Here is a 24,298-nt window from a genome sequence, read left to right as displayed (position 1 = left end):
TAATTCCTACAGTGGTGGGGGAAATTAGACAGCAATTTTAGATATATATATATGTCATATAGTTTAGTAAAATATGTTTTGAAAATATTTTATTTAATACATTTGTTCAAAGATGATCTTGTAAAAGTCTATAAGCTGTTGTTAAGCTAACAAGGGTTGAAAGTTTCGATGAAGAATTGGTTTTAGATAACCAAGTCCAATCCCTCCTTTCACAGATGAGGAAAGTAGCTCAAGGAAGAGCCTGTGGTCACAGAGCAGTAGTCAGAGCGCAGAGTAGAAAATACGTCAAGCCTCCCAGTTTAGTGCTTTACTATACCTTTCACTTGTATGCTACTCATTTATAAATAGTTTTTAATACATTGTGGGTACCATTTTGGTATTTTAAATACACACATGTTGATCTAATTAAAGGAATTGGATGTGTCTACTAAGGAAGCACAGGTCTGATGACAGTCCTCTGTGAGTACCACATTATTCCAAGGTGAGGCAATGTCTGGAAGAGTCAGTGTCTGGAATGATTAAGGAAGGAAAGATGGAAGAAGGAAAAGAAGCCATTTTCTTTCTCATGAGTGACAGCTATTTGTTTCAGTACCCGAGAATGGAGATTTCAAAGCCAAACTAAAGGAATACAAGGGTTCATGAATTATTTAATACTGGCATATTGAAATATTTTTGCATCCAGAATAGGAATTTTTAAAAATAAGTTCTTATAGTCTATTAATTAAGTTTTACCACATCAGTAATGTATTCTAAATGCATAATACACTTGGATTTTGTGCTAACCAGTCTTTTGTTGGCTTTAAGTTTGTCTTTTGCCCAAGTGAGTTAAAAAAATTAAAACCTCCAAACTATTCTACCTAATACTTTTTATGACATATTCTCAAATTAAGCTTTGCTGCCCAGATTACAATAGGAGCTAACATATGATTAAACACAATATAAGGATTATTGCAGTTTATTTAACACTAAAAGTTTTCATGCCTCATATACAATAAAATATATTTCAATGATCACTTTTTAATGCTTTATTCATTGATTAAAAGAATATACATTTAACATAAACCATATAACATCAGTCACCAGGTCAAACATTCAGCTGGTTTCCTTACAGTTTCTGTCAGGAGTTATTTTATCTGATCACATTTATAAGATAAAATCTCACCACATCTGGCATTTACACACACTGTGCCAGTGGATTCACACTACTGATGTACATATAAAATCCGCATGGTATGTGCTCACTGGAGACAAAACAGTGCACACCTGTCAAAAGGTCATTTTAATATAAGATGGTAAAACCATTTGTAAAACACATATAAACTTTTTCCATAAATAGAATCATATCTGGACATCTGTTGCATAAATTGTGTTTCCAAAGCTTACAATAGAGCAGCCAGGTCTCAGCACTGCTGGGCACCCACGTTGGCTACTTACTTTATTATTGCAGACTGTCCTTTAACATTAAATGCACAACATTCGTACCACTTAAAACTGGGGTCAGGTGGAAGTCTCACAGAGACCACGTCTGTACCGCGGTTGCCCTGAAACAGTTAAATCGGCTTTTAAAGCCTCTCAGATATAACAAGGTTTTAAAACATACTTCATGGAATGTTCTTCATGTATCATAGCAGCTCATACCTGTGATAGAACAAGCGTTCAGTTTTTCCTTTCTACTTTACATTCACTATTCACAGTGAAACAGGTGCATGGTTTTTTTTTTTTTGTTTTGTTTTTCAGAGTTCTGAGGTTGCTGACTGAGCCACAGCACAGCTGTGTACCACAGGTCGAAATTCGACCTTAAATATTACAATCTAGCAGTATCTGGCTGGCCAGAGTGGGCCGGCCCCTGCCAGCATGTGGGCACTTCTTCAGTTAAGTCTATTCTTTGGCAGCTGACACGCGCGCTGACAGAGAAAAATCCAGTGACTTGTTGCTAGGGATTTCACGACTAATGTTTGTTTGCAAGCATATGTGTTTACAACTCTGGGTTTTGAATTTCTCTTAGGAGGTTTTACCCTGGGGTATAGTTTCTTTCTTCCTCTACTATTTGAAATCTGGACTAAAAAGCTAACTTGAAAATATAATGTTATCAATGAATAAAATTATGTCAGATATAGTCTTAAAAAAAAAATCCAACAATTTGAATATTCATGTTTATGTAAATGCATTTAAAAAAGGGTTAAGCAATATTCTAACCTAGTGCTATACAAAATTCAGAATGGGAATTGGTAATATCAATTTTACATATGTAATGAAGGTTAAAGTCTTGGTTCTTCTGTTAAAGATAACTCATTTGGGGTATTATCCTCCCTTCCATTTCAAATAAAAATTAATGAAATGCTATTAGAATGTGTGGATGCAGTGCACTGCATACAAATCCACCAGGCTATGGATATATATCTATATATGTATAAAAATATTTTGGCTCCTGAGTTCTGAACTCTGACACACAAAGAATAGAAACATCAAAAAAGCAGAGCAACTCAGCGAAAACTAGTTAGCCAGCAACCTCAGACAGCCTTCAGTTGTGTATTCGTAAGGTTTAGTAACAAGTCCATTAACCGTGAAAACCCTATACAGCGTCACTTTGAACTTCTAAACCAATCCCCGACTACGTTCTTTGATCAAGAAGTAGAATATACACATATAATTCTATGAAGCTAATACTGATTACACACAGCACAAAGGGATTAATTTACACTACTGAAAAAAACATAATAGGACCCTACTTGCATATGTAACCACAGGAATTGTACATTTAAAAACAAGCTAAATGTCTTCGCTGAAGCTTTGCATCTCTCTGTAAAAGTGACGATTTGGTTCAGTGAAGACACTGAGTGATTCGATGTCCATGACTGCGTGCCAAGGTTGACCCAGGCCCAGGGATACCTGCTCAATAAGGTTATGCACTGGATCCACATCCTGGTCGGCCAGTTCACCTTGGTCAAAATCAATGCTTTCTTCGGTGACTTCAAGTACTTTTAGATCAGAGCCACGAAGACGAGCAATGGCAATGAGGTTGTGTGCCCACACCGTGTAACCTTGAAAAGAAGCCAAAGACAAGCACCGTCATTTCCTTGCGTTGTATTTTGTCTATTTGGTAAGTCTTGCACAAATTTTTATCTCAATTACCACTTTGGTCCTTTTCCTTTAAATATATATTGAGATTTGAGATTGGAAAAGCAAGTATGATTGTTTAACCAGAAAAAAAAAAAAAGCCTAGAAGTTTAATTTTGTCTCCAAGAACATCACCGTGGGTGGTGAACTGGAAGGTGCTAATCCTATGCTGATATTGCTGCATTTAGTAGAATCAAAGACATTTAAAGTATAATATGTAGCTTTGGATAGTGATGCATTGTAAAGAAAAATTTTTATCTAATATCATTAACAATACATAGCAAACTGGTAGTTTTTTCATTAGTGAAAAATCATTCATAGTTCAAAGTTATGAAGTGACACTTTAAACTTTAAAGATAAATTGTTAATTGTCAGCAACTATGTGAAGTATAGAACAGTCCTGGGAATAATCGGTACTAACTTCAGAATAATAATTACCCCTGGGAAGGAATAAAGAGAATAGATGGAGAGGCATTAGCTGTATCTAACATCTTATTTCTTAAAAGAAAAAAAAGCTTTAAAAAGACCGGGTTAAATTAACTTTTGAATAACCTGACATTTCTTTATCCTTAGAAGAAAAATCCTCATTTTACTTCTTAACCTCAGTATTGGCCTATTCTTTGTTGCTACCTCTGCTTGCTGACCAAGATATAAAGCAAAACTTGAAAAGGAAGACACATATGCAGGCTAAAAAGGTATTTTCAAAAATAATGAAACATGGCTAATAAAAAAGTTTATGATATTCATAGAGACTATTTTGTATCCTATAAGTGTCTTATAAGTACCAAAAAAGGAGGTAAAATGTTCTTCTAATTTGTCAGTAGAGCAACTTGCTCTGCAAATGAGAATACTTTGTATTAAGATGAAAGGACCCAGTAAGAAAAAGAATATGCCCAATCAGTGGAACCACCATTAAAAAATGTCATACAAATTACTATGTTGAGACCTAGAATATAGAAGATGAGGCAGCAAGCATGAAAGAAATTATACATTCTCTTCTTTCTGTATTATGTTTTTAAGAGATCTGTGATTACAGGAAACAGATCTACTGTAGGTACATAAATATGTATGTTTACTTAGATAAATTTTTGTGAAATGCCACCATACAGTGGAAGAAAAAAACAACAGGGAACTCTGAGCAGAACACTTGGGGTAGAAATATGACTTTCTACTCGTAACAGGTATATTTTACAGACCTTAAAGAGTATGAAAATCTGCATATCAATTTGTTATTTCTTTTTATTTTCTTTTGATTTTATTGGGGAATATTGGGGAACAGTGTGTTTCTCCAGGGCCCATCAGCTCCAAGTCATTGTCCTTTAATCTAGTTGTGGAGGGCGCAGCTCAGCTCCAAGTCCAGTTGCCATTTTCAATCTTATTTGCAGGGGCGCAGCCCACCATCCCATGCGGGAATTGAACTGGTAACCTTGTTGAGAGCTCACACTCTAACCAACTGAGCCATCTAGCTGCCCTTCTGGAAGCTCAGCTGCAGCTCGTTGTTGAGGGTGCAGCTCACTGGCCCATGTGGGAATCGAACCAGCAACCCCGTTGTTCAGAGCTCCTGCTTTAACCAACTGAGCCACCCGGCCGGCCCTGTTATAAGATTTCTTGACACTATGAATACCAGTGCTATCTTTCTATTAACATAAAATGTTTTAGGTGTATTATTAATATCAAATTATAGTGAACAAAAATCACTTACCATGAATTGCCAGAAGACAGAGCTTTGTGCACCTCCAAGCTAATAAAACCAACGGATCTTCGTTTCTGTTGTCACTAAGATCTGGAAAACCAGACGTGTCAATCACATCATTCATTAATATAAAATGAGTGAGGAACTTGTCATACTGCCTGGATATGAGATCAACAATAGCCCCCGAAACACATGTGATGTAGCTGTCAAAATGAATCCTCTCTAGTGGTATACTGGGTTTCAGAATCTTTAACATGTCTTCACTCTTGATATCAAAAGCCATTATATAGACCCGAAGGCTGGTGCTCTTTCGTGACAAGGCTTTCCAATGCTCATCGTTTGGCATGTTGTCCAGAGACTTGTGCATCACGGAAACATTATGGACCAGGAGAGACAGTCGCTGCAAAGGCACATGGTTGCTATCAGTTAAGACTCTTGCCATCTCAGCTGTGAAGTCACAGAAATCCAGGGCAAGTGAGCGCAGATTCTCAAATCGCTCTAGTTCCACTGCAGTGATAAGGGTGCTGTTACCAGGAATATTGTTGTCCAGTAAACTCAGGTGCTCCATGGTGTTGGCAATAGAGTTTGAGAGAGATGATAGTGATGTTGGGGTTACTATTTCCAGCATAAACCCACAGGACAGCCATTTCAGTTGCCTACTATTACTCAATATTTCTTCAAACAGCTGCTGAATTCTGTAAGGAAAACAAAAGCCACAATGATCCTGTTAATAGCTCTAATCTTTTAACACTGCCTTTTGAAAACAGACAATGAAATGGCATGCAATGTGGAGATCCATTTTCTCTGTTAATTTCTATCCAACCCACAAAGTATTATTATCATAAATACCATTAAATTCACACTTAAATGTGAATAAGATAGATACATTAAACCTCTAGATGTATTAAAAATGCAGATGCATTAAACATATAGAAATATACTCTCCATCCAAGGAAAGCAGCATTCTGCACCAGTATGGTAGAAAAGACTGATGGTATACAACTTATGTTATAGCAAAGGCAAGTAGAGAAATAACAGTTTAAAAAGTAGTAGCTACCCAGAAAATTCTTTGATTTGTCTTAAATATTTATGACACGGAATGGCATATATTGATCACCGCACTTCATAGGTAAGACATTTCTAGGACATATGTTCTTTTTAGAAAAGAAAATCATTAGTCTTCTGACTTGTATCTTACAATGTCTCAGGAAAAAACTAAAATTATTAATATAAACCCTTCCCCACTAACTATATAACTTACTGCTTAATTTTTTTGCCATCAGGGTCCACTTTGCTGAGGTATGTATTTGACAAATTTCCTTGCTGTTGTAGAACGCTTATGTCTCCAAAGAGGCTAAACTTCTGGAGGTTCCTACAAGGAAAAGAATTTAAATGATTGTCTAAACAATTAATATACAAAAATACAAATATTAAAACTAAAAATTCACATAAGGTAGAAATTCTAGAAAAATTTCTACCTTATAAACTCACTTAGAATCCAATTAAGGACTTTCAGATTGCTTTTTACATACAATGAAAAGCAATGTGATACAGAAGAAACAGCATAAGCTTTAAGGAATGAGAACTAGGGTTTAACAATTAGTTCAGGAACTGAATTTTTTTATTAATTTTTTTTTTTTTTTAATTGGGGAACAGTGAGTTTCTCCATGGCCCATCAGCTCTAAGTCGTAGTCTTTCAATTTAGTTGTGAAGGGCACAGCTCACTGGCCTATGTGGGAATCGAACCGGCGACTCTGTTGTTCAGAGCTCACGCTCTAACCAACTGAGCCATCCAGTCAGCCCCCAGGAACTGAATATTTTAATGACCATGGAAAAGTCTCTTAATGTTCCTCAATTCTTCATTAGTAATAATAAAACCTACCTTAAAAGGTTTAGGTTTGAATAAATAACAAAATGACATATGAAATAACTGTGTTAAGTTCTAAATTTTATATAGATGTTAATTATGTAAAAATTTCCCAAACCAGTTAACTTAGTCAACGTGTTAAATGCTCAAGTGTGGGGCACTGCCCTGAAGATGTCTTCTCAGTAAGAAATATCCTTTGACTAAAATCTAGAGAACCTTCCCCAGTTTTATGATCAAATGTGTAGCTTATTACCGAGAGATAAAAAAACTATGTAAAAATCTTTCACTTTTAGATAATTTTAGCTACAAAATACATACTTTTCTAATATTAAAATTCTACAGTAAAGCAGAAAACTAAAAACTGAATACAGATAAAAAAGCTTAAATGCCAATACGAGATTCCACTTATAACTTAGGATACCTCTAATAAGAAATGTGTATCACAAGAGTGATAAAAGATTTAAGTCAATAATAACATTTCTTGATAGTATGCTACATTTTCCTAAATTAATAACCTTAGTTAGGTTCACTAAAAAGCCCGATGAGTCTAAAATTTAGCTTGAAGAATACTCAGTAATTAGTTTATTCATTCAGACTAACAGTCTCTGCGGGCCTACTCTGTGCCAGGCACTGTGCACTCTACTGGAGACAAGACAGGACTCACGCACTGTGAAGGATGAGCATACAGGGTCATATACTGCAGGGTATCTGACACTGTAAGTTACAGGAGGCTTCTCTAAATAAATCGATTAAAAGCGGATCTTAAGGATGTGTGGGAGTTAACCAGGAGAAAGAGGTTGAAGAGGTGCTACAGGAAGAAGGAAAAGCATATGTAGAGCCCCTGAAATGGAGGGGAGCAGACTGAGCTTGTGATACCGAAAGGAATCCAGACTATGGAGAGCAGGAACATGCGGTAGATCAAGTTCTGTATCAAATAGAAAAGTTTGATTTTTGTCTTCAAACTAATGAGATGCCCTAAAGTGGTTTTAAGCAGGGAATAATAACATGATTAAATTTGTGTCTGGAAAAATTGCTGTAATGTTAGAACGACCTGGAAGGAGATAAGAGTTAAAGTGGGGAGACTAGTTAAGAGCGTATTTTAGTAACAGAGATGAGAAATAGTGGTACCTTAAGTGGGGTTTTGGTGGTAGAGGTGAAGAAAACAGACAGTCTCAAAGCTATATTTAGGAGCTAAAATAGACAGGGAGGGTTGCTGGATTAGCTATAGAGGGTGGGCAGTAGTCAAGAAAAACTAAATTTTCTGGGTTGTGGAACGGCAAAGATGGTAGAACTTTTCACTAAGATAGAGATTCTTAGAAATGAGTCAGAAATTAATTAAGGTTTCCTTTTTTTTTTTTTTTGAGTGGGGCGGTGGAGGTAAGGTGATAGAATATTTACATCATGAACTCTATTCTGAGTATGCTGAGTTTGAGGTGTCTTTAAGACAATCAAGTTAAGATGTCGAGCAGGCAATTCCACATCTGGAACTGAGCAGTTAACTGGATAATAACTGAAGTCATGGATGGGGCAATGGGGCTTAGGATAAGAGTATAAACGAGAAGAAAAGCAGGCAAAAAGTTAAGTTGTGAGTAACTTCAATAATTAGAGAAGAATTCAGTGCAAAGGAGAAATCAGTGTTTGGAGAAAAGCCAGGGATGTGGAAATCACAGAAATCAAGGGATAACTTTCATAAAAAACAAAGCAGTGTCAAACACTGCTTGCGAGGTCTTACAAGAATTCAACATGTCCATTTGGCTTAGCAACACGATGATCAGAATGGAAGTCTTTTATGTGGTGTGATGAGAAGAGGTCAGACTGGAAGTGAGGAAAGAGAGACAGTGGATACAAATTTTTAAAAAAATTTTGCTGTGAAAAGGATTGATGGAAGGGACTTCAGAATTATACACATTACTCACCAAAAAAAATATATATTTTTTAACCAAGGATGAAACTACATTGACACATCATAATCTCCAAAGTCCATAGTTTACGTTGGGGTTCACTCTTGGTGTTGTACATTCTGTTGGTTTGGACCAATGTATAATGACATATATCCATCATTATAATATTACACAGAGCTTTTCAATGCCCTAAAAATCCTCTGTGCTCTGCCTGTTTATCTCTCCCCTCCCCACCTTTGGCAACCACTGATCTCTATTGTCTCCATAGTTTTGCTGTTTGTAGTGTCTCGTATAGTTGGAATAATACAGTACCTAGCCTTTTCATATTGCCTTTATTTACCTAGTAATATGCATTTAAGTTCCTCTATGTCGTTTTTTTAATTGGGGAAGGGGAACAGGACTTTATTGGGGAACAGTGTGTACTTTCAGGCCTTTTTTCCAAGTCAAGTTGTTGTCCTTTCAATCTTAGTTGTGGAGGGTGCCGTTCAGCTTCAAGTTGTTGTCCTTTCAGTCTTAGTTGTGGAGGGCACAGCTCAGCTCCAGGTCCCGTTGCCGTTTTCTAGTTGCAGGGGACACAGCCCACCATCCCTTGCGGGAGTCGAACCAGCAACCTTGTGGTTGAGAGGATGCGCTCCAACCAACTGAGCCATCCGGGAGCTCAGTGGCAGCTCAGCTCAAGGTGCCATGTTCAATCTTAGTTGCAGGGTGCGGAGCCTACCATCCCTTGCGGGACTCAAGGAGTTGAACCAGCAACTTTGTGGTTGAGAGCCCACTGGCCCATGTGGGAATCGAACCGGCAGCCTTTGGAGTTAGGAGCACGGAGCTCCAACCGCCTGAGCCACAGGGCCAGCCCCTCTATGTCTTTTTATGGCTTGACTGTTCATTTCTTTTTAGCAAAGAATAATAATTTCACTGTCTGGATGTACCAAAGTTAACATATTCATTCACCTACTGAAAGACATCTTGGTTGTTCCTAATTCTAGTAATTATGAATAAATCTGTTATAAATGTTCACATGTAGATTTTTGTGAGGACATGTTTTCAACTCCTTTGGGTCAATACCAAGGAGCATGACTGCTAAATTGTATCGTAAAAGTATGTTTAGTTTTTTAAGAAATTATATTCCATAGTGACCGCACCATTTTTCACTCCTTACAACAATGAATGAAAGTTCCTGTTGTTCCATTATCATTGTCAGGGTTTGATGTTGTCATTATTTTGGATTTTGACTTTTTTATAATAATAGTTAAGTAGTGCATGACAGGATTTTTGATGATGTGAAAAAATGCACAAGATAGAGTATTAATGGAAAACCACATGTAGATTATTATTCCTATTTTGCAAAAGGATGCATCACATTTTACCAGTGATTATCTCTGGTGAATTTTTAATTTTATTTTTTCTGTATTTTTCAAATATTGTATTTTTACAAACATGCACTACTTGGGATTTCAGAAAAGAAATTTAAATTAGCTTTACATAGCTTTTCACCTTTATAAGAACTTAATTCACATTAAAATCATTTAAAATGAACAACCGCACATTAGTAAAGTTTAACAAATTAATACAAAGAGACTCTCTGGAAGATTTCTTTTAGTAATTTTTAAATATCCCAGCAATGTTAGAAACATGCCACTCAAGGAAAATTTAACAAAAATTCTTTCTGTTTGCAGCAGTAAAATGGTAATAATCTTGTTACAGTAGAACCAATAACACATGCATAAACTTCTGACATATGTAATTAATCAGACACACTTTGGCAGCTGGAATGATTTGTAGGATCACCCAATTCAACAGCTTCTCTTTATAGATGAGGAAATTGAAGTGACTTGTCCAAGACTGCAATACCAGTTAGGGCAGAGCCAGGTAGAGAACTTGGGTTCTGACTCCCATTTAGTTCACATGTTGATTCTTATAATTAAACTACGTCCTTGAATACAATTGTCTTACTGAAAGGTATTGGGAAAGTTATAAATGGAGTATTTTAGAGTAGTAGCACATGATAGACATTTGTGGGAAAAAAATTTTAGGAACCTATTTTTCCATTCAAAATGAAATTTTATTAATTAATTAATAGAGAAAACAGTAATTCACTTTAAAACTTTGGAAAAAAAACTACTGGCAATTCAAGGGCAATTTTCACATGTATCATGTTGAAATTAGATTATAGATCATGGTGAAGCCACTGAAACTGCATATAGCTCACAGGTGGCTCATTATTGTTTCAAACGACAAAAAAGGGGCTGAAGAGAACATCTAGGCAACCATACTGAACCATGGCAATAAATAGAGGCCTCGTTTGAGGCCAGGAAACATACAAATAACAAGGGAATTGTGCCACACAATCCTTTTACTTAAAGATGAAATCTGTGACCTGAGTTTTATTTACTTAGTTCATTCATTCATTCATTCATTCATTATTGAATCAGCCTGTGAGCTAAAGAAGCAAACAGGGTTCTTTCCTGCACAATGTGCAATTGCTCAAAAGGCATGTAACAAAAACATACTGTGAAAACATTACAGTTGGTTAGAAACTTCTTTTCATCTTAATTCTTCAAATTAATTTAGCTCAGTTCCTATGGTAATATTAATAGGATATAATCTACTTTCTAGTCCCTTTGCAAATTCTAAAATATGTTGTGAAAGAGCACAAAATCATAAACTGTTTGATAATCAATCTTTCTAAAACATGCAAAACCCCATACTATTGCCAGAAGAGAATGAATTTCAACTTAATTGCATTCCTCTTTAATCCTATTTTAAAAAGTCATCAGTTTCAGATCCAGAGCTAAATCAGATCACTAAGTACTTATAACTTAGAAACTTAGCCTACAGACTCTTCTCTTACTCTTTGCTCACTCAATTATTAAAGTATGCATTGTGTGCCAATGATGTGAAAAGTTATGGTGGTTACATTTGTTCAAGTGTATATGAGTTTTGACTCTTGGAGTGGAAATAAAGATTTTAAAAAGACTCATTTTTAAAATTTTTTAAAGATTTTAAAAAATTGAGTGAGAATAACAAATTATTGATAACTTTGTTAGGTGTATTAAGAACACTGTGGTTATATAATGTCCATAATTTTCAGAGTTTTACACTGAATTGTGTAGTATAAAATGACATCGACATCTTGGATTTGCTTTACAATACTTCAGTAAAGATAAAAGAAAGCAAATGTGGAAAAATCCTTAAATTATTGAATCTGGGTGATAGGTTTACTGTGTCTAGTTTTTGTGTGTTTGGAAATTTCATTAAAAAATTAGAATACAAGGCAGTCATTTCTCTAATTGTAACTGGCAAGTTCATTTAACTACTCCATGCCTCAGTTTCACCATCTGTAAAACAGGGATAATAATGGTGCCTATGTCACACGGTGTTGAATGCTGCTGCTTCTCTGGGAAAACTAGCTTAGGATTTTAAGGGTTGTCAAGAACACACTTATTCAGCTCTCTGCAGTACTGGAAATATGACTAGGCCTAACCAAACCCCATGACCCTGGTGGTGACTTTTGTATGGAGTGGTTGTGAATGCTTGAGAAAGTGGGTCTCAGCCACAGAAGATCAGTCTTTTGCCTTAGGTGACTACCTTTCTTCTTTGCCTTAAAATTTCCTTTTGAGGTTTCTAAGAGTGTGATTCTTTTTTGAAGTTACCAGCAACATCTGTATAACAAACCAGGTTAAAAGGTAGCTGAACTCTGGCCTCCCCCACTTTTCCTTGTCCACTTCAGAGATGTAACAGAAGAAGAGTACACATGATGACCGTCTGGATAGAAAAACATTTACCTGGACCTAGTGGTATAGGTGATGAGAGCAGTTACTTGGAGGCAAATGGAAGGAAGAATCCTTGTGCAGAGTACCACCTGCTTCTTTCTTTCCACTTACTCCTACTATCTTGAACCCACAGTTCATATGAGCGCCAGACTTAGGCAAATTCCAAGTAGTAACTGCTTTACATGAAGCAGGAAAGTGAAAAAGGAGAAAATGAAAATTCCAACTGACTGCAATAAGGAAGGCCAGAAGTTTCCGGGGCAATTCAACAGAATGACTCAAATTTATGCAAGACGCATATGAACAGGGCACTGTGTGAAAGTACTTGGTGGTAAGTACAAAGATAAGCCATGTTTTCAGAAAATAAACTGTGTCTAAACTCCAGGTTTTTTTTTTTAAGGAGTACAAGTCATTAACACAAAAGAAAACAAAATGAATAAAAACAGCCAAAGGAAAAATATTTTTAAACCTATGTAGGGAGTAGCAATTAAAGGGGCATTTGTAATGTTAGCCGAACAATTTCACCTTTTATACTTACATTCCACTTCTAGAGGGCCTCCAGGTAAAAATAAATACAAAATCATACTACTCCTCACTTCCACTGCTCCCATCCGGGTCCACACCACCGTCATCTCTTGCCTGGATTACTGTATCCGTCTCCTAAACCAGCTCATCCCTTCTACCCTTGTCTTGCTTACAAACTATTCCCAACACAGTACTAGAATGTTCCTTTTGAAGTATTAGATCATGTCATGACTCAAAACCGTTTCATGGCTCCTCACCTCACTCAGTAAAAGTCCAAGTCTGAAGGAGAGCCTAACAAGGGCCTATTGATTTCCACATCACCTTCCCCTTCATTTGGCTGACCTCTTCTACATCTCATTGTTTTCAACCATGTCTTAAGGATGCAGTTATAGTCCCACTGCAGTAACACTCCTCCGTGTACTGTTACTTCCCGAGAGGGCGAGGAGTGCGAGAGAGACAGACACTCCCATGGCTTGCTCACCCCCTCTCTTCAAATACTACTTCTGTCCTTGAGACTTTCCTTCAATTTCCTATTTTAGACAGCAACACTCTTTCCCACCTCCACCATTCCCATCTCCCTTCACTGCCTCATTTTGCTTCATGCGTATATTACCAACTGTGGTGCTATATATTTTACTTATTTTTGTCTTCTTTTCTCACTAGAATAAGCTCCATGATGGCAGGGCTTTTTGACTACTGCTGTATCTCCAGTAGCTAGAATAGGGTCTGGCATTCAACAAATGTTTGTTGAATAGAATATTTACCTTAGTTCATGACAAAAACTAGGGCCCATTTAGGTATACCTCAAACATCACAAATTTAGGGTGTAGACCAGTTTTAAGGTACATTATATATACTAGGACTCCCTCTAAAATAACACATTTGTCCAGAAAAGTGAAAATTCTTTTCTCAAAACCTGTGATTTTCACTTATATTTTCAACCATAGTTTTAATATACATATTTAAGTTGTATAAAAACTTCCACTGAAAAGAGATATCTTTATTTTAAGCATAACAATTTCCCTATGAATTAAACAACCATCACTATTTTTGACAGCCTTTTATAAAAACCTACACATATAGATTTAATGGGTTAGTTTGAGCAATTCCTGGAAAACAATCTTAACCACCTATGAACCTAAGAAATATTCCTTACAGTCTAACTGCAGAGGGCTGAAAACCTTTCATCTTTTTATGGTATTTTTGTTGGACTGTTTAGTACAACTGAGGACCCAAAGGGTTCTGATGTCTTGCTCATGATGACCTCGTTCTCTCCTCTGTGGTTCAGAATTGGGGAACTTCATCTGTGGCAGTAACTTTAGTATGTTTCCTTTCATTTCAGAGGACCCAAAATTATTTCTTTGGTGTAATATAGTATCATGAGTGGCAAAATGCAAAACATAGCCACCTTACATTTGAGTTAATACAGGCAAGTCTAATCACCTATGAAAAAGAGGAATACATAGAAGTTGGTACTTTCAAAAGATGCTCTTAAAAAGCTTAAAACCTTTCATAATGCTGTAAAGTAGCTCATAAAATGCAACTTTTCCTTTTCTAAACTAATAAAAGCTAAAATAATCTACATCATTGCATCAAATTCTTTCAGGTCAATTCCATTCTTTTTAGTTATGTTCACTATCAAGTGTGCTTTCATCCACATAACACTTTATGATAACATATTTCATCTAACAAATGCTAATGAACGATCACACCCAAATCAAACAAACACAAACTCTTTAGAGAAATGTTCTCCAATACACCTTTTTGCCAGGAGGGAAATGCTGTAGCCGATGCTGTTCAATGTGGTGGCCACTTACCACATATGGCTATGGAGCACTTGAAATATGGTTAGTAGGACTGAATAAATCTTTCACTTTACTTAAAATTGAAATTGCTCTATGGGGCTAGTGACTATCATATTGGACAGCACAGAGATAGAGACCAGAAATAAGTCACCAGCTTATAAAAGTATGCCTTCTAGCTTTATTAGATCTGTTAACTAAAAGTGATTTCTTAGAATCTGCTTTACAAATTTACTTATGCAGTTACCACAGCAGAGTTACCATCATCCTCAAATCCCAGGGGTTACACAGAAAAGACTTTTTAAAATAAGACTGACATTAAAAATTGCTATTTAACATGCTATTAAAAGACAATTTTAACAGTACTAAGGACAAAAAAACTGAGTGAATCTACCAGGGAAATGACAAATATTTGACTCTTCCTTTTCTTTATCTACATCAAAGCAGCAAGTTCTCTTGTCTCTATTTCCAAAATATGTTCCAAATCCATCCACTTTTTTTCATCTCCACTATATCTCCATCATCTCCTGCCTAGATTAAAGCAACAGCTTCTCAACCAGTCTCCCAGCTTCCTCGGTTGCTCCCTCTTATCATTCATTCACTACACAGAAACCAGAATGATTGTCTTAAAATGCAAATTAGATCATATTACTCTTCTCCTTCAAAGTTTTTCAATGACTTCTTCTATTTTTAGAATAGTCTAAATTTCATTCCTAAACCCACATACCCCATTCCTTCCTCCCTCTACATCTCAGAGCTCATCAGGACGCCATTCTTATCCCTATTCACATGATCCTGCCATACTTTCTTTCTCACTGCTCCAACAGCCAAAAATTTTGTCTGGCCTAAGGACTTGGTGCTTACTGTTTTTTCCTGCAAGGAATGCTAGTTGCTCAGGTCTTCAGATGGGCAACTCTTGTCGTTCATGTTGCAGTTCAAATGTCTTTTTCCGAAGATTTTCTCTCACCACTCTACCTAATATTGCCACCTAGTCAATATTACATAGCCCTCTTTTGTTTTCAGATTTTCTTTTATTTTCACAACCTAAATATACTTTCTTTCATTTACTTATTTCTGTCTGCCTTTCCCCTCTAGAATGTTGAGTCCATGGGAACATGAGTTTGTCTTCACTGCTTGGCACAGTAGGCTCTCAATATATAGAGAAAAAAAATAGATTTTTTTATAACTATCATCTTAGGTCCTATATAAATTGATCAAGTTGGGTGAACTCTTCTGGATGCGCTCTTTCGAGACAGCTTCAGAACTAACACATTAAAATGCAAATAAATTAATCACCTCACTCGAAAGTGCTAGACGGCTTCATTTAAAACAGAAAAATATTTCACTCTGACAATCTTTTGTTTACTTTTACTTCTGTTCTCCATCTATCAGTTCTTAATCATTCTAAGAATGTATCTATGGGCCAGAGAGAGCCCTAATTCCTCTCAGCAGCCCTCCCAGGAGGTTAGTTTCTTTAGCAGGTTAGAGTCTGATCCCATCCCAAAGACCTTGAAGCTATCCCTATTGAACCACTTTAATTTGTAAGGAGTCTGTTGAGTATGCACTGTCTCACCTCTCTTCCCTACAAGCAAACACCTCTTGGTAGTGTAGACTGTTCAGGGGTCCTATATATATATTAGTATATTTATTCTGTAAATGGGCTTCATTAGGCAAATAATAAAAGTAAGCTCTAAAGTAAACTGCTATTATTACATGTATTTATTAAATTGTGATAGGGAAAAATATTTCAAGAAAAATAAGGCCAAGGGTTGTTAGTGATAACACCTTCAAGGCATTTCCTACCCTTTTAGATAGTAATGGGAAATGTCTAAAGAACTTTTTACTGATTGTAAGGTATATTTTTAAATGGCCTTATCAGTTATTGGGTCTTGGTGCACTGGTGTTGAGAAAACAATACAAAGGTAAGACTCCCCTTCCCTGCCCATGTCAAATATCACCAAGATCAAACCTAAGAATTATTAAAGACCTTCTACTACTAAGCTGGCAGAGTCACAAAATGGTCAATCTACACACATCTAATTAGAATTGTAACCCAGAATTTTAAAAAGAAAGCCAACCTCATACAAATCTCTCACCTGTGGCAGAATTCATCTTTTAAAAAAGGTACTGACCCCAATCTAGCATTTTACCCCAAAAAGCTTATTAAAATATTTATATAGTCCAGAAAAGCATAAACCAGATGATAACAATGTACCTACGCCTACTGTTTAAGAGTAAGTATTTCTAATGATTGAGTCTAGTTAGCTGTTATCATAAATCTTGTTGTCCATGAACTCTCATTTTTCCTAAGGAGTTTGAAATACAGTCTTTCAATCGGCAGTACTCAACTTGACAACCAGATTAAATCCTAAAACTACATACCTAAGTTTATTATTTTCAACTTCTAAGTACAATTTCTTGTAAGACAATAGCAGAAAAAATTCAGCCTACTTAACCTATAATACAGTTGGATGAGTACATACTGTGTTTCTATTCTTACAGTTCATCAAGAAGGCAGGTATCCTAGCACCTAGTAAAGAAGGGACATCTGAAAACTGGAGGACTGTGTTCTTCACTCTGAGAAGCATTTTTGTACCTCAAGGATTTTGATCCTCATCAGCTGTTTCTAACACCTAAGATATCAGTAAGGTGGCTGTAGTCACTCAGAGTACATGTGCAGATGAAATCCAAAAATCATGCAAAACAAAATGCCGAGTATCCTCGCAGAATGGTACCCTTGAAAATTTCCCACAATTCTAGGTTATAGTTTTAGTTCTTTTCCTGAGGGACATGAAAGTAACTGGAACACAACAAAATTAGAGTCTGAATTGTATGAGTTATATATAGAAAGGAAATCAACACAAAGGCTGCAAACATAAAGCTTGTGACCTGGTAGATTTCATACCCTTTTCCTACTTATAAAATAGCAGAAATTACAAAACAAAACCACTGTAAATTTAACTTGGAAATGTAAAGAACAACATCAACTGTTCATTTTTCTCATTAGTTATTAAATTTTACATTTTTAGAAAACCAAAAAGCATGAAATTAAGTTGTTTTTGGTCTTCACTGAACCTGTCGGTAGTTTGTGATTATGGAAGGAAACAAGAATAGGCTTGACCAGTTGCCAAATAAACAACTTGGTTTAAAACATTATGAAATTTGTTAAAATTTAAAGAAAACTAGTCCCATTTATGTTTTTAACACTCACATTAATATTTCCAATATTACCAGGATGTCTCAAGACATTTTCAAAAATAAAGGTCAGATTAACTTATTTTCAAATACATAATTAAAAAAAAACCCTTTGAAATATCATTAGTAGAAATAATACATGTAATGACACTACACTTTAATTTTAGACATACACAATGAATATGCTACCAAAGCAGCACAACATGCAGCACCATCCTTACAGTGAATGAATGACAAGAAAACTTTAAAATCAGGAAAGATAGTGTGTTGTATTTGTATAGAAGTGATAGCTGACCCAGAAGGAAAGTCACAGGGTGGTCTTATAGACAGGTAGTCTGGGATGCTAATACAAGTGGAAGGTATGCTTTTATGTGTTAATTATACCTCAATAAAGCTGAAAAAAAAAGTGACAGGGAGAAGAGAGGGAGAGAAGAATTAAACAAAGGGAAGACATACTATACCTCCATTTTGCCTATATAACATCCATCCGTCCATCCATCCAACCAACCAGTAATTAAAACACTTAAAAGGAACGAGGCACTGTGAAAGACTTGTTCTGACTTAGACCAAAGGCACACATTTTTTGGATGGTTATTCAGAAGTGCTATTGGGTCCCAGAACAGAAAAATCTAATTGGTACTCACTGAATTCACCCCCAGTCTGTCTCATCAGTGGTTAAGCGTTCACTGACTGAATCTTTTCAACTTCTGGGTGAGTTGGCCCTGTAGCCGTACATTCAACTCTGACGAAGAGCCTCTAACCTGGTCAAGACCAATTTATAGCCTCAAAAGGCCTCTCTTGCTACATAAAATCAAAGTAAGGGAATGGAATGACTTGGTGTGAAAAGCAAGGGAAATACACAGGCCACTGTAATGATGGAGCCATGCTCTAGATACAACTTGGAGCTATATGCTTATTTCCAGCCCTTTTGATTCAGGCACAGAATTAAAAAAAAAAAAAATATATATATATATATATATATATATATATATATATATGTATATGTCTTAGCATTCAACATACTGTATTTATTGCAAAAGTAAGGACACTGCTCTTGGAGAAAAACAATGCTGTATGACAAATGTGCACATCAGTTGACCCTGTTAAGTATCAGTTTCCTTTCTATAAAACAGGGATAATAGCTGTCCTGCCTAACTCATAGGGTCAAATAAGAGTGCCTATCAAAGTACTTGTAAACTGCTAAACTATTATTACTATGTATACTGCTCCTTTGTGACCCTTTGAACTTTTTTCCAACTCATAGTTTAATTGTAAGGTTAGAATATCCAGATACAGAAAATCAAAATTAATAGGATTTTGGAGAGAGCCACAGAGAAATAAGGGGAAATACTGATTAGGATAATGGGTCCTGATGCAAAAGCAGGACAGTAACGTGCTTATTCTTTGCAGACACGGGCCAGGTCGCCCAACACACACCATCACCACGCTGCACTGTGCTACTTTTAGGTGAATCGCTGCGGACAAGTTGATTCTGGAGGGGCAAGGCGTTGGGACTTCCAACCCTGATAATCAGGCTCTTCCCCAATCCCTGGTTTAACAAGCACTCCTCCTCCTCTTTGTGTCTGGCCCAGTTAATCAAAACTATTCTGGGTAAGAAAATGGCTGTCAAGGATTTCTCTTAGGGCGAGTCTTTACAACTAGGAGACACCAGTGGCACACCTACTCCTTCACCCCGCCCCCCCGAACTATCTGTTGAACGAACAGTTTCGGAGTCAGAAAAACCGAAATTATGTTTTGTTGCTCCCAAGACTCAGGCTTCACCGTCCAAGCTTCAGCTATTCCCATCTGTAATAGCTCTCGGCTCCCTCGCACCACCACCGAGAGGATGAATGAGAGTGCCTGGAAGGCGCCAGGAGTGATGTCTGATCAACATCAAGTACATCACTGTTTTTAAAAGTATTTCGATGAGTCCCGTTACGCCCTCCCGCCTCCAGGAAATCGCCAGGTGAGAATTGATACCCCCCCTCCCCCCCCACCCCCCCCCGTCACCGAAGCAAGCAACGCTGAACCGGCCGGGCGTATCCGCGCTGACTCTATTTCGGGGTGACAGGAAGGAAGCGCCTCTGAGCCCCGGGAGAGGGGGAGGGGAGGAAGGCGCGGGGATGGAAGGACCAAGAGGAGCCTACCTGTTGTTCCGGATGCTGACCAGCACGCACAGCACCAGCTCCAAGTAGGTGCGCAGCACTTCCAGCCAACGGCTGGACAGCTGCAGGGCCTCGACTTCTTCGCCGCCAGTGCCGGGATCCGCGCCGCCTCGGTCTCCGGGGCCGCCTCCTCCGCTCAGGTAATTCTCCGCGGCGAACTCAACGCGCAGCTCTCGCACGAACCAGCCGCACTTGCGCATGAGGAATTCGAGCCGAGGCTGCTCCGCCGGTGAGATCCGGAGGCAGATGCGGAGCTGGGGCCACAGCGCCGGGTAGAAGAGGCACTCGCGCCAGTGCGAGCAGGAAGCCGAGGCCCGCAGCCGGTCGGGCGCCGGTAGGAAGGAGAAGATGTGCACGATCAGCTCGCTGGGCAGCGACGCGGCGCCCGCCGCCTGCCCGCACAGAGCCATCCGGCCCCGCCGACGGCTGCCGGCCCCCGGCCGCCCCCGCAGTCCCCGGAGCAGCCTCCGCAGCCGTCGCAGCCGCTGCCGCCGCCACCGCGCCGCCCGGGCGGCCCCGGCTCGGGTTCCAGCTCCCGGCGGTCGGGGCTGCGGCACTGACAAGAACAACAACATCAATGACAAGGAAGAAGGGGGCGGAACCGTCGTGGGCCTCGGCGGAACCAAGTGCAGCACAAGTTGCACATAGGGGGAAAGGCCTCTGCGTGGGGGGCCTCCAAATAGCCAGTCTCCGGTCTCTCAAACTCTACTCCCGCACATCCAACTCGTGCAAAGGCAGGAACTCTAACAAACGGTCGTCTGTACTGTTTAAGGGCCCGGAAGCCGCAGGATTTGTTGTTAGGAAACGACGGCCCTCCCCGCGTCTGGAGGCGGAGGCAGAGCAGTGGTAGGCGCTAAGTTTGACGTCGCCGGGGGTGGGAGGAGCCCGGCGCGGAGGGAGAGCGACTTCCGGGAGAGGGAAGCGCCGGGATGCCGGTAGGGAGTGGAGATGCGGCACGTGACCGCTGACGCACGCAGGCCGCTGGGGTGGGGCGGGAAGCGCGGGGAGTCCTCGTTTGGGGCGCCCCCTCTGGTCTCACAGCCGCTGCTGAATCCCATCAAATCTGTAAATCGGTGAATTTGGGCGCTCAGGCGGTGGACGTCGCGGGACACGCGTTCGTGTGAAGGAGGGGTCGTGACGCTTCTCTTTATTCGTTTCGCAGTTGTTGGGCGGAAGACTGAGAGCCACAGCGGGGTCTTTTTCAGCCGTCCCACCTGTCCAGCGTCTTGTGACGAGTTGCTGAGAGGAGCGGGAGCGGGCGCACTCACCTGCGAACGCGGGTGGGCTGTGCCGGGAAGGGAGAGGCGCGGGTCCGAGGCCAAAGTGCGCTTTCTGCCGGGTGTGACTGTGCAGACAGACCTCCGCGCACACCTGGTGTGTGGCGAAGGCGGGGGGGCAGCGCCACCACTTGGAATTAGAGGGACAGGGGGAAAAGGCACACGAGTTAGCTCGGCGGGTTGATTTGTCACCCTCTTCTCCGTGGTTTGAAGGAGGCTCTGAGTTCCGCATGCTGAGATTTTGGCGCCCTTAGGTGAAATGAAGCTGGTGGTTACAGGAAAGGTGTTTTTTTGTTTGTTTGTTTTGTGTGTGTTTTTTTTTTTTTTTTTTTTTTTAGCTTGAGAGAAAGGGCTTTTGGAAACTGTTCCTTCATCCCAATTTGGGAAGTAGTTAAGTGGTGGTAAGGGGCGGTGAAGTCAGAAAGGATTATGATTTTATGTAATAATCGAGGCTGGCTTCCGTGAGGCTGACGCTTCCAGGGCCTAACTGTGGTCTGGGAGCAGCCTTGTTCTCTGGAGGCGAACGCCAAGGAGCTGTTGTACGTGCTTTTGGCTCTTGGAGGGAAAGCTCTCTGTGCATGCCGCTTTGGTGCCTGTCGGTGCCTCGCGCGTACCACTATGGAAATATTGTTCTCTCTGAATGCAGCTCAGTACCTGTAAAAAAAAAAAAAGCTATCACGCATAGTAGGTAGGTCACTTCTCGGAACCTCTGCGAGAGTTCATTCGTGTAATTATGTCGCATGCTAAATGAGCATGTACGGAAACAGCAGTGAATTAGGAAGTTAAGACTTGGGTTTTAGTTTCTTATATTTTAGGTTCTGGAGTGTTTTGACGTGAACCATAGACACCTAGGTCTTGCACGTCTTCGCACTTCAGCATGCAGCTGTATAAAAGCATATTACCATACAACAAATATTACCACATTTACAATAAATAATAACTGCTTACTGTTATCTATTATTCCGTCTTCAAATTTATCTAGTTATCTCCCAAATGCCCTTTAGAGCTGTGTTGTCCAAACCAGGGTCTCATTAAGGACCATACTTGTTTTGGGTTATGTGTTTAAAGTCACGTGCAATGTAAACTAGTCACCCTCCCCTTTAGCTAATTAGCTAAAGAGATGAGGCGTGTAGTCCTGTAGAACGTCTCACCTTTTGTAATTGTTTGTCTACTTTTTTGGTGTTTAGCTTACTCCTCTAGTCCTTGCATTTCTAACAAACCTGAACTCAATGCTAAAGGCTTGACTAGCGTGTTACCATCTTGATCTCCCTTGTGTGAAGTTCTGTGTTTTTTTTTCTCCTTAAGACAAAGAAATCTGTGAGGTCCTACGGTAGTTTCCTACAAATGTCCAACTCCCCATCAACCTTTCACATAATTGCCTTAACAATGTTTGATAACTCTTGCCTGAATCATAATTTTATTAAGGGTTGCAAAATGATAATTTCTAATTCTTTCATTCCATCTACATTTAATAATTTGCATTGTTCTGTAGAGTAGAAGCTTTCTTTCATAAACTGGCAACGTTTATTTACCTTGAAATGCAGCTCCGGCAGAGAAAAAGTACTTAGTTCGTTTTCTTACCAACTTTGAAAGTACTATGGCTTCAAACAGTGAAAAATGAGTTTTCCTGGCTTTTATTTGTTTTTGAATATCATTATGTACTCACAGATTTTTGGTATCTTTTTGTTTCTCAAATTTTGATGTTTTTAGAACACCTCTCAAAGAGTTCTATGTAGTTATTATACTTTTTAAAAATTCTTTGAGCATTTTTCAGTAGATGTAACATTAGCCTAGGTGGGAGGGTAAGGCTAGATCTTGATCTTTTTTCTTTTTTGCTTCTGCCATGATGTAGCTGGCTGACCTTTAAACAAGCTGCTTAATCATTTTGGGCCTTACTGTTTTCACCTATACAAATAGAGAGTTTTTGCAAGGTTCCCTGAAACTCTGCTATTCTTGACTTAAAAAAAACAGATTTTATTGAGAGATGTCTTTTGCATATGGTAAAATTCACCCATTTCATGTAGACAAGTCTGTGATTTTTAGTAATTTTGCCAAAGGGCACAACATCACTGTAAATCTGCTTTAGAATATTTTCATCCCTTTGTAAAATTCCACATGCCCATTTACAGCTAATCCCCACTCCTACCCCGAGGCAACTACTAATGTACTTTCTGTTTCTGTAAATATGCCTTTTATGGACATTTAATATACATGGAATCATACAATATATGATCTCTTGTGTCTGACTTCTTTCATTTAGCATGTTTTTGAGGTTCATCCATGATGATGTAGCATGTGTCAGTAATCCATTCCTTTTTTAATGAATAGTATTCCATTATGGGTTTTTCTTTTTCTTTTTTTTTTTTTTTTGTCTACCCATTCACCAGGTAATGGACATTTAGGTTTCCGGTTTTTTTTAGCTATTATGATTAACATGTCTGTGAACATTCATGTGCAAGTCTTTCCTGGACATGTGTTTTCATTTCTCTTGGGTAGATACCTAGGAGTGAAAGGGATATGTTGTATCCCTTTCTATGTATAATCTTTGGAAAACTGCCAAACTATTTTCCAAAGTGGCTGTACCATTTTCCATTCCCACGAACAATGTATAAAGGTTCCCAGTCTCTGAATTTTTGATGATCTGGAAATATTTTCTGATTTATTTGAGATTGTATTTTCTTATTCTTAGCATTTTACTACAGCAAACTACCTTCTCTTTGGATATCATTAATAATTAGTCTTTGATTATTAGGAATAATACCTAGAGGAAATAAAAAATGTATCAATCTGCTATAAAATAAAATTCAGCTTCTTAATGTTGTTTTGAATTTTTTACTTTCACTTTTAGATGAAGGATAGCAGGAATCCCATTAATGACAATGAGTTAAGACTTGAATTAATAAGATATGGTCTTGCCCAGTTATAATAATAAAACACTAAATGGCAGTGATGTCATTCAATTTTATTTTATTAAGCCAACATCTTTAAT

At 38.5% G+C, this 24,298-nt stretch overlaps 1 protein-coding gene across 1 annotated transcript; it reads right to left on the bottom strand.

Annotated features, from left to right (window-relative positions):
- Positions 1–568: 568 nt before the first annotated feature.
- Positions 569–20,713, bottom strand: FBXO33 (F-box protein 33). Its single transcript, XM_081049186.1, has 4 exons — positions 20,015–20,713; positions 6,072–6,182; positions 4,820–5,505; positions 569–3,041 (listed from the first exon to the last, which is right to left on the bottom strand). Exons 1-4 carry the CDS (start codon positions 20,605–20,607, stop codon positions 2,770–2,772), a joined length of 1,662 nt encoding a protein of 553 aa, XP_080905312.1. The 5' UTR covers positions 20,608–20,713; the 3' UTR covers positions 569–2,769.
- Between the last annotated feature and the right edge of the window lie 3,585 nt (positions 20,714–24,298).

Source organism: Rhinolophus hipposideros, assembly GCF_964194185.1.
Source record: "Rhinolophus hipposideros genome assembly, chromosome: 5".
Lineage (NCBI taxonomy): Eukaryota > Metazoa > Chordata > Mammalia > Chiroptera > Rhinolophidae > Rhinolophus > Rhinolophus hipposideros.
This window is presented reverse-complemented; position numbering and strand designations above follow the sequence as displayed.